The following is an 11241-nucleotide window of genomic DNA, read 5'->3' as shown; positions in this document are numbered from 1 at the left end:
TCCAGCTTTTTAAACACAAGTTATCCCGCATAAATCTGAAGATAGTGGACCTTTTCTCTTTTTCTGTAGATCATGTAAAAAAACACGTGGTCAAACTGATCTATGTTAGAGGTAAGGCCCCTTCCACACATGCAGAATAATGCACTTTCAATGTACTTTGCAGCTGTGCGGAATAGCAAAATTCACTTGTAAACAATTGTGAAAGTGGATTGAAAGCAGGGGCAGAGCGAGGGGGAACTGTGCCCAGGCTCGTGTGTGCCCTGCGCCCCTACCATAGCGCTGCCTGCCTCCATCCCACAATGACCCCAGAACACCCTGGAATGCCCCCAGAACGCCCCCGCACTGGGGCATGCCCAGGGCGTCACCCCCCCGATCCCATGGGTGCTACGCCACTGATTGAAAGCACACGATTCTGCATGAGTGGAAGGGGCCTAAGAGTTACACTCATTTTGATGCTCAGAGGATGTGTTCTCTGCTTGCCCTGGGCCTTCTAAAGGTAATCTTCCTCCCTGTTTGAACTCTCTGGTTAATTTAAAGTCATGTAGAACCTTCATGCATGCAAGATTTAATTGCCCTTTTCCAACGGTTTTGCTGGGTCATCTGCTAAAGATCCCTTTTTCAGACAAGCTATGTCCCTGTCCCCTTCAGTTAGCAGACTCCTGGCGACGTATCCTTTTGCAATGCCCTTATGTGTCCCAACCGAGGCTAAAATGGATTGCCTCATGTTTTAACAAATGGTCCATGCTTTCTCGAGCAACTTCAGAGCAAAAGCTCATGCAATCTTGAGGCGTATCAGTAGAGACATAACATCCAAATCACAAGATGTTGTAGTTTCCCTGTATGCTGCATCGGTCTGGCTGCACCTGGAATACTGTGCACACCTGGAGGCTTCCCTTTGAAGAGGATGCGGACATAATGGAACAGGTGGAGTGAAATTACCTGGAATATTCAGGGGGCTGGAGACCAAGCCCTGCAAGGGAAAGCTGAAGGACTTCAGAATGTCGAGATAAGGGGGTTGAGGGGGCCGTGATGACTCTCCTTTAAGTATTTGAAGCACTGCCTCTTCATGGAAGGTTGCTTTAACAGCCTTCTGCCAGAGTGTCAGAAGGGATCATTGCTGTGCAACTGAAGGAAAGCTGTGGCAGACATTTTGTGATTGTCTCCACCTCCTGCAGCAACGATTTTGGGGCACTCGTCTTGTGGTTATGCTTATCCCACCGAATCCAAGTCCGAAAGGTATTTGCAGGCTCAAAAAAGGTTGGCTCTGGTCTAAAGCTTCTGTGTGGAAATTTCTGCCACTCAGCCAAAACAAAACAAAACAGAATGACACCCATAGGCAGATTTATTAGTGCAGAAAGTCACAATAATGCCAGCCTTTATTCCCCTCCCATTGCCAAAGTGCATGCAAACACATGTACACTGTTGCCCTACCCTTCATACCCAGCATGACTGGAATATGGATTTCACATGATTTTCCTGCAATATGTACTGGCAAATGCCAACAGCCATATATTTGTGTGTGTGTGTGTAGCAGAATGTCCAGATATTAATACAGGCCAAAATGTGCAAAAAGGTCTGTTAGCAAAATGAGATCATTAAAAGGGTTGATGCAGTCAGCTGAGACTGGAAGCCCCATGGACATGCATCTTGATTACCACACCCTGCCAAAGAAGTTCGCTAACACAAAGAACCTAGAGAACTCCCTGATACAGGTTTCTGCATTTCCTCTGCCTTTTAGAACCTTTTCCTTAACAATTTTTCCCTTCCCAATTCACTCAAGCCTCATCCAAATTTGAATACCTGGGCAGAGACTCCAAGGAGTATCTCTGTATAAGTCATTCAAGACTAACACTGATAGAATCACGAAACAATTGGCACTAACAACCCGGTACTTAGAAGACAATAGATGAGCTACTAATTAGCTCAACCCAGCGATCCCAGCATGGAAACCCATGAGATCCAGGAAACGAAACTTACTTTCTCCCACCCAAACTGCGCAAAGGGGTATAAAAATGCAGTGCACCCCAAGCTCAGTGCGCTACCTCTAGTTCACGCTAGCTGGCTAGCTAGCCAGCACCTAGTGAGCTCGCTGGCTCGTTCCAGCTCATTTTACTGGCCTGAACCTCTCTTGGTCAAGTTGGTTGTGAGACACGATATCGTCCTTCGCTTGGATTTCCATGCTGGCATAGGAATCCTTGCCTTCTTCCAGAACTTCTCAGCTGAACCTAGGTAACGTATAAATCCCCACTGCTCCCTTCCTATTCTTTCATCCAAACCTATTTTCCCACCCTTTTTATATCGTAGGAACTGTGTATAAGCTTCTCTATGTCTCCCTGTATGAATGTTTTTGCCAAAAACTTATAAAAATATTTAAAATTACAATCTGGTCTCATTGCCTTCTCTGTGGAACGTTTCAAGCCATTCAGTATAGCTGTTGAAAAGATCCCACCTAGCCTGCCTCTCGCACTGCCAAGCTGAGTTATTCCCCATTGCTACTTTTAAAATATTCTAACTGTTCAGCTAGGTAACACCATCCATTCGCATGAATGTCAGGTAGAATCCCCTTTTATTTAACTAATTTGCCATTTGAACACGCAAACAATACTAGGGTCCATGATGTTCCTTTAACTTGAATAAAGAAGATTTATTGAGCTCCATGCACGAGTGGAGGTCAGTAGTAGAATTTGGCTTGCAAAAGCCCAAGAAAACTGGACAGAAGGAAGATAAAGGGTACACTCCCCAGAGTCTGGCTGGCGTCTGCCGTGATGCTCGTAAAATGGTAAGTGTTGGTTCCAAAAACCAGCGTGGAATCGTTTTTAATTTTCATTACCGAATCAGAGGCACAACCCCTGCCGACGAATCTTGACGTGCTGGTACCTGTGGAAGAATGACGAGAAAAGAAATTGTACCACAAATGCTTTTCAGATGAGAGAGCCTCTTTTGCCAAGGCCGGTCACATATGGGCAGCCCGCCCTCATTCTTCCATCCATTCAAGGTCCTTGAAACTGCCTGATCTCAAAGGGATCTGCCAATGGTGTGCTTGTGCCAGACTGATCAGTGACATTTATGTCTCTCTTAAACTAGGAAGGCCTCTTTTGGTACAGAACTGGGGGTTTGTTCTGGGTACAGTCTGCATAATGTAAGGCCAGGGAATAGGCACAGACGGCATCAAAAGTACACAGCAGCACCCTTCCACTGCTAAGCTTGAAGAGTACACCTTCAACCACAGCTCTCAGTATTCTGCCACTTTCCTTTTTTTGTGTGCTGAAGTTTTTAAAATCGAACAACAGGCTCGGGGGAGGTGTTGGGTTAACTGTCTTATTTCCATCTCTGTGCTTCTTCTCGAACTCTGCCCCAAACCCCAAAGACTGAGAGCTGAGAGCTATGGTTGGCACTTCCAAAGTTCCGGCATGGGTGTTCCCTCTTCTGTTTCCTTGTTTAGGGGAGCAACAAGAGGGAAATGGGTGGTGGTGGGGGGGAGAAAACAGTGTTGAGACATCTTGATGCTGTAGGAATTTTCAGATCTCTGTGGTAAAAACGCTAGAGGTTTGAAACTTCCTACGTCGTCATGACATCACTTCCTATACTGAAACAGGAAGTGACATCTAGCAGACTTAATATCACCTAATGCAGTGGTTCTCAACCTTCCTAATGCCGCGACCCTTTAATACAGTTCCTCATGTTGTGGTGACCCCCAACCAGAGGTGGGATCCAGCAGGTTCTCACAGGTTCCCGAGAGTATGTTACTAATTATTTGTGTGTGCTGAGAGGAGGTTACTAATTGGTGATTTTGCCATGTGATTTTTGCCTTAGTTACACTCCTCCTCTTAGAAGTAGCGTGCAGAACTTGAAGCAGTCTAGCAGGAGGTGCACTGGTGTGCGTGGAAGCCTGCACCTGCGTGCATTCATTTCCCACCCAAGGATTGGCGCAGCAGCTGTATCCTTGCCACAGCCCCGCCCAGGAATGCCCCACCCCTGGAATGCCCGGCCACGCCCCCGTCGTGCCCCACCCAGCCCCATTGGCGCTACGCCACAGTTTGAATCCCACCACCATGGGAACCTGTTACCAAAATTTTTGGATCCCACCACTGCCCCCAACCATAAAATTGGTATATATAAAATATAAAATGATTGTTTTCCAATGGTCTTAGGCAACCCCTGTGAAAGGGTTGTTCGACCCCCAGAGGGGTTGCGACCCCCAGGTTGAGAACCACTGACCTAATGGTCCCAGGGACTCTAGTGATAACCAAGCCAAAAGGTTTCAGTGTCAGCACCACTCAACAGCGGTGTTGAGCAAGTAGTTTTATGGCGCACCACTAACTCAAACAATCTTCCTTCACCCGTGGCCCAGAGTCATCCTCAGGGAGGTGTGGCACAAATTACCATTATTGACAGTCCCCGTAACGTTGATGCATTTGGTCTCGGATTCAACACAGTTCATGTCGGTGGGTGTGCAGTCGGTTGCATTTAGAGCAAAGCAAGAGGGACACACCCGGTTGCCTGTAGTGGTGCTCGGCTGTGGGGCTGCAAGGGTGAAAAGATTTGGAAAGAGTGATAAGAAGCATACCAAACTTCCATCAGTCCTAAATCAAGGGTGCACATGCAATGAAACATTTCAGCCATGCTTGTTGAGACCCTTATTTAATGTGTGCATAAAGTCTCGTGGAGCCGGTTGCCTTAATTCTGTCCTTGGGCCCCACCTATCTTAACCAGTGGAGGTCCTCACATACCTTTGACGGAGGCAGAATTGCAGTTATTTGAGTCGTTGCAGCATTTGGTAGAGCTTCTCCAGTAAACGTCTTCATTTAGGGTGATAGTGATGTCAGTGTTGCAAAAATCATAGTTCTCCTGGCAGGTTTGGTTTAGAGCTGAACGAGGTTTACCTTTTGCTTTTTCTAAAAAAAAAATCACACAATATTTAGTGAGCCGAATGGCAATGTGTGTTAAAATTTCTAGCGAACCGTTACCCACCCCTTCCATGAAAGTGTGCTGTGGAGGATACGGTCCCACATCTGTGTATTCTTCTCTCCGCAATATGGCCCTTTTTACTGCATTCATACCTACTTCTCTGACAGCATCTTAACCAGAGATGCCAGCGATCGAAACAAACACCAGAAAGGGAAAAGGATGAACTCAACTAAAACAGTCAACAGAATCACAAAGGCTGAGCTGAAAACTATAAACTCTATACCAAAATAAATATATTTATTACAGCATGGACACAATGAAATTAGTTAAAATATGCACAGCCCGAGTTTGAGTTTACACCTTTTAAAAATCCGTATAAATTGTGGTGCATATCCTAAACACTATTGAATATAATGCAGTCGAAGGAGGAGGAGGAGGAGGAGGAGGAGGAGGAGGAGGAGGAAGAGGAGGAGGAGGAGGAGGAAAAGGAGGAGGAGGAGGAGGAGGAGGAGGAGGAGGAGGAGGATTTATATCCTCTCCTGTAAGGAGACTCAAAGAAACTTACATACTCCTTTCCCTTCCCCCCTCACAACAAACACTCTGTGAGGTGGGTGGGGCTGAGAGACTGATTTATACACTGAAATACATTATGCAGGTCAGTGCATTACTGGATTACATTTAGTTAACAACATGAACCAATAAAAATTTATAAATCCCTACAAAAAAACATCTCACAGCACAGGTTGAAAAAAGGACTATTTGATGAGGTTTATTTTACTTTATTGTGGGAATGTGCCTTAATCCAGCCACTTCTGAACTTAACCAGGCATATTTATTTAATTATTGGATTTTTATTTATTTATTTATTGGATTATGGTCAGTGCCATCCCATGGACCAGGGCCCCAGACACAGCGCTCTGGTCCCACCAGCCCGCCAGTCACTCCCATGGAGGCTTCCCAGTTTGAAACGCAAAAAAGCCTCCCCATCACTGGGATGCCCCGATTGATCTTAATGGACTACATCAGCTTTTTGGTAATAAGTCTTAAACTCTGGCTGCTGGTGATACTGAGGCAGTGGCTAGGAAGGAGTCGATTCCCCTAGCCTAAGGTGACCAGATGGTCACCTTTGTAAACCGGGATGGGCGGCTGCGCGCGCATGTGCGCAGGAGCACAGCCTTCCGGGGCGCTCCTGTTTCCTGCCCTGTCACAGGGTGGGAAACAGGAGCACCCCAGAAGGCCGTGCACTCCTGCGGCCACGCGCGGGAGGCTGCCGCACTGCCTTGCGCCCCAGAAGGCAGTGCGGCAGCCTTCAAAAAACCGGGACACTTGAAAAAACCCACGGGACGCAGGACAAATTGTTTTAAGGCGGGACTGTCCCGCCAAAAGCGGGACGTCTGGTCAGCCTACCCTAGCCATGCCCCTGGACCACTCCAGCTACGTCGGTGGCAGCTGTGGGAGCACACTGGCACCACATTTGATACTGCATCCCACAACAAGGGGTGGCTGCACTCTGGCAGATTCGCCCCTTCCCCAGGACAAATGCCTTGGGGAGGGCAAATCCACTGGCACCACACTGTACCATTTCCACTGGGGGATCAGCCCCCCGCCCTTTGGATGGGACTGTTGGCGACTTTATGAGTTAGCTCCTGATTCTTATCTGAGAGGACGTTTTTCAGTCTATAAGTTCTCAGACCAGGTGGAACATCTGGTAATATAGATGCCAAAGCAGCTGTCGCATATAACTATACATATTACACTCAAATAAGATGTGCTCTGGAGACTCTATATTCTCATCCTAGCAGATGCATGTACGTTCCACTACAGGGGACATTTATAGTTTCCCTTAGTAAATGTCAAATCCAGAGCTTTATATCGCAGGAGGTAAACGCTGTGCTATGCTTTGCATTGGTGACATTAGAAAAGTAAGGCAACAGGGAGAGGCTGTTGAGTGAAGATATGTTGGACCAAGTGGTTTTTAATCCTGGCAAGGTCGGGCTGTCTTTCCACTTCCCAAACTCTAAATTTGACAGTTTCATTAGCATGTGCATAACCCATAGACATGAGAAAGACTGTCGTAGTCTTTTTTTAGAGCAATTTGCCATGGCGCTACAAATGAATCGAATAAGATTAAACAAATTGGCCCTAAAAATTAGTGTCTAAAAAGCCATTTTTAACCAGTACATCAGAGTAGCACTCCATAATTTGGTCTGTACAGTAACCATCCCCGTCTCAACACAGACTGCTACATTCGATAGATTATTTGGTAGTTGGAGAATTGTTCTTAGAAACTTGGACTGAATCCTCCCCAAGTTAGAAAGACTATATGGTGCCACATCAACAAGTGAAAAAAAAGTAATGATTGTGGACTGAACCTGGGAGATGGTGTATGCAAAGCAGATGCTGATCTGATGAGCCACTGACTCAGTTTTATTTATTTGTTTTTTTAAGCTTTTAGAGAGCCAGTATGGTGCAGCGCAGTGGTTCTCAACCTTCATAATGCCGTGACCCTTTAATACAGTTCCTCGTGTTGTGGTGATCCCCAACCCTAACATTTATCCATTTTACAGATGGAGAACACTGATGCAGAGAGTCTTAGGCGACCCCTGTGAAAGGGCCGTTCGACCCCCAAAGGGGTCCGACCCCCAGGTTGAGAACCACTGCTGTAGCAGTTAAGAGCAGTGGACTCTAATCTGGGGAACCTCTAATCTGGAGATTCCCTTCTCATCCACACGAGAGGCGAACTCTTAACTGGTTGATTTGATTTCTTCCACACTCCTCCTCATGAAGCCTTCTGGGTGACCTTGGACTAGTCACAGTTTTCTCAGAACTCCCTCAGCCTCACCTGCCTCACAAAGTCTCTGTTGTGGGGAAAGGAAGGGATAGAGTTTGTAAACTGCCTTGAGATTTCTTACAGGAGAGAAAAGTGGGTATGAATTCAAACTCTTCTTTTAGTTTGCTGGGCACAGGGGCCAAATCGTTACTTTAAATTGCTGCACATCTCCTCTCCCCTTGGTCCTGTTTATCCTATACTGCATTGCCCTATCATATTTATTGATTATAATACATTATAATAAGTTGGCCTATGACATTTTAATCCTTTTTTTTCCAGGAAAAGAAAGCTGTCCTCTCCCATCAGTACCTGTGACATCTTCACGTCCAACCTGGGAGGGTTCCTATGTGGACTTCAATTGCTACTTGGATTTGAAAGGGCAGAGAGATCTATCGAGGAAAAAAAACCTCTTCATAGATGCATTTACTTACCAAGGGTATTCTGTTCTGCCGTAGTTACACAGAAAACGTTTGGTGCTGTAATTAAACAGTGATCATGTTGACACTTTAGCCCACCATTACAATTGCAAGTTAAGGAGACCTGCTGAGGGATGGTCCTCTTGGTGGTTTTGAGGTCAGTTTTCTCAGTGGCTGTCTTCTTGGTGGTTGTGTGGGTAGTCGGTGAAGAATCTGATAGGTGGCTCTTGGTGGCTTTGTGGTCAGTTTTCTCAGTGGCTGTCTTCTTGGTCGTTGTGTGGGTAGTCGGTGAAGAATCTGATAGGTGGCTCTTGGTGGCTTTGTGGTCAGTTTTCTCAGTGGCTGTCTTCTTGGTGGTTGTGTGGGTAGTCGGTGAAGAATCTGATAGGTGGCTCTTGGTGGCTTTGTGGTCAGTTTTCTCAGTGGCTGTCTTCTTGGTGGTTGTGTGGGTAGTCGGTGAAGAATCTGATAGGTGGCTCTTGGTGGCTTTGTGGTCAGTTTTCTCAGTGGTGGTTGTGTGGGTAGTCAATGAAGAATCTGATGCTAAAGGAGAATTACAAGAACAAAGATAACAAAATTGATTGGCTATTTTTATACATTAAAGCAAGCAAAAGAGCGGGAGAACTTAACCCTAAAACAACAGAATTAAATACCAAAAGGTCAAGAACAAATTCCCATTTAGGGCCAAAAAATTTATTATAAAAAGTATATAAATACTATAGAATATATGAGTATATATGTATATATGTGTGTGTATCCAGTTTAAAAACAACAAACATATAAATGGAGTCCTTAATAGTTTAAATTACAACCATATTCCCACATGCATATATAACACAAATACAAATTTTAACAATGAAGTTTTCAACCCTGACCAAACGCGTTTTGGCCAAATGGCCTTCCTCAGGGGTCAAAAGTTCTAAGTTCCAGACATTGAATATTACTTCTAAAGATCTTTATGACTAGTGAAATGAATACCAGGGTGAATCTATATCTATAACACCCGGTCTCCCATTTATGTTATAGGCTCCAATCAGATGTTGGTAAATTGACCCAGTGTATATTTTTCTTGTGAAATAAATAACATTCTATTTCAACCTGCTGTAGAAAACAGTAACATAATATCATAGTCATAATGATCCTCATACAAGTAAAGAAGAGGTCCCGTCCAAGTACCTATACGGACGAAGATAGAGGACCGAGTGAAGAAGACATCGTTGAGTCACCTTGACTATGTTGTATGGTGATGTGATGTGTAGTATTGTAAGAGTCTAAGCTCTGATGTTGTTTGCACTTTTCACTGGTTGCACTTTATGTACTGCACTTTATATGTGGCCTTAGCGCAATTGATAAAATAGCGGTTGATGCAGCGCGTTTGTTGTTTGTGGAGTTGTGAACGGTGCATCCATTGAGAAATTTATACATTGTATATGATAACCGCCCTGAGCCCTCAGGGGGAGGGCGGTATATTAAACAAACAAACAAACAAATAAATAAATTAAACAAATGAAAAACACATTATATTATAAGTACAAGAAATATTCGTACAGAAAGGCTAATGCCAAGCTGGCTTACACTCAGATAATTAGCGTTAGCCAGTTTGGCATTAGCCTGTAAACATGGGAACTTCTTGTCCTGTGTACAGTTTGCACTTGGGGCAGATTATAACATTTAACTTACGCTTGTCATTCTCCATTGTAACCACAGTAGCCAAAAGGCAGAGCAGAAGGAGCTTAATCATCCTGAGAAGATCTGGTTTTGAGTACGGAGAAAAGCACTGGAGCAATTTGGGTGTCTGCAAGACTGAAATGATTTTTAAAAATTGAGCGATAGAGTCAACAGGGTAAAGCAGTGGTTCTCAACCTTCCTAATGCCACGACCCTTTAATACAGTTCCTCATGGTGTGGTGACCCCCCCAACCCTAACATTTATCCATTTTACAGATGGAGAACACTGATGCAGAGAGTCTTAGGCGACCCCTGTGGAAGGGTCGTTCGACCCCCAAAGGGGTCCCGACCCACAGGTTGAGAACCACTGGGGTAAAGGAACATGACAGAATTCAGGGGTGTTTGCCAGGCGGACAAAGTGCAGAGATGTGCCTGGTTTTGTTGGTACTTTATGACAGGTTGGGATGTCTCAACATGTCCAGACTGTCATTTTCCTCTGCTGTGCTTGAATGTGTGCAGTTGCATTATACTGATCCAGACCACTGGTCCATCTAAGTCAGAACTGTCTCCTCAGCCTGGCCGTGGCTCTCCAGTGTTTCAGGCACAGATCTTTCTCACCCCCTCTTACCTTGAAACTGGAGCTGCCAGGGATTGATCCTGGGACCTTCTGTGTGCCAAGCAGCATGGTGTAGCGCAGGGGCCTGCAACCTGCGGCTCTCCAATTGGCCATGCTGGTAGGAGTTGTAGTCCATGAACATCTGGAGAGCCGCAGGTTACAGACCCCTGGTGTAGTGGTTGAGAGGGGTGGGCTCTAATATGGAGAACTGTGATTCCCCAACTCCTCCACATGAGCAGCTGACTCTTATCTGGTGAATAAGATTTGTTTCTCCACTGCTACATTTCTGCTGGATGACCTTGGGTCAATCACAGTTCTCTCAGAGCTGTCTCAGCCCCACCTATCTCACAAGGTGCCTATTGTGGGGAGAGGAAGGGAAGGAGTTTCTAATCCCCTTTGAGTCTCCTTTCAGGACAGTATAGAAACAAATCCAGTTCGCCAGGGCCTGCCACTCATGTGGAGGAGTGGGGACTCAAACCCTGTTCTTCAGATTAGAGTCCACCACTCTTAACCATTACACCAGACTGGCTGATAGCATTCATCCTCCAACACAGCTATTTTATCCAGGGAACTGACCTCCATAATCTGGAGGTTTGCTGTAATTCCATGCAATCTCCAAACTCTGCCTGAAGGATAACAACCAATTCTAGCTGGTGGGAAAGTTTATGTCACTCTCACAGAAGAATGGGAGCAAGTGTGTATATTTTACACCACTTATGGATTCTTGGACTTCCATCATCTACCATCTCTCTGTGTCTTTCTATCATATCCCCCCTCTGCTGGCTTTGCCTCATGCCCTATCTT

General features: G+C 45.4%; 1 protein-coding gene across 2 annotated transcripts; it reads right to left on the bottom strand.

Annotated features, from left to right (window-relative positions):
* Positions 1 to 1324: 1324 nt before the first annotated feature.
* On the bottom strand, positions 1325 to 9953 carry LOC125435039 (A-agglutinin anchorage subunit-like). 2 transcript variants are annotated; one of them, XM_048501027.1, is made up of 5 exons: positions 9835 to 9953; positions 8170 to 8697; positions 4731 to 4895; positions 4384 to 4524; positions 1325 to 2877 (listed from the first exon to the last, which is right to left on the bottom strand). In XM_048501027.1, the coding sequence occupies exons 1-5, from the start codon at positions 9893 to 9895 to the stop codon at positions 2672 to 2674; spliced, it is 1101 nt and encodes a 366-aa protein (XP_048356984.1). In that variant the 5' UTR covers positions 9896 to 9953; the 3' UTR covers positions 1325 to 2671. The 2 variants fall into 2 exon arrangements, with proteins under 2 accessions (XP_048356984.1, XP_048356985.1); XM_048501028.1 differs by having other exon boundaries at positions 4731 to 4889.
* Positions 9954 to 11241: the final 1288 nt, after the last annotated feature.

This window comes from Sphaerodactylus townsendi, linkage group LG06 (genome assembly GCF_021028975.2).
Source record: "Sphaerodactylus townsendi isolate TG3544 linkage group LG06, MPM_Stown_v2.3, whole genome shotgun sequence".
Classification (NCBI taxonomy): domain Eukaryota; kingdom Metazoa; phylum Chordata; class Lepidosauria; order Squamata; family Sphaerodactylidae; genus Sphaerodactylus; species Sphaerodactylus townsendi.
This window is presented reverse-complemented; position numbering and strand designations above follow the sequence as displayed.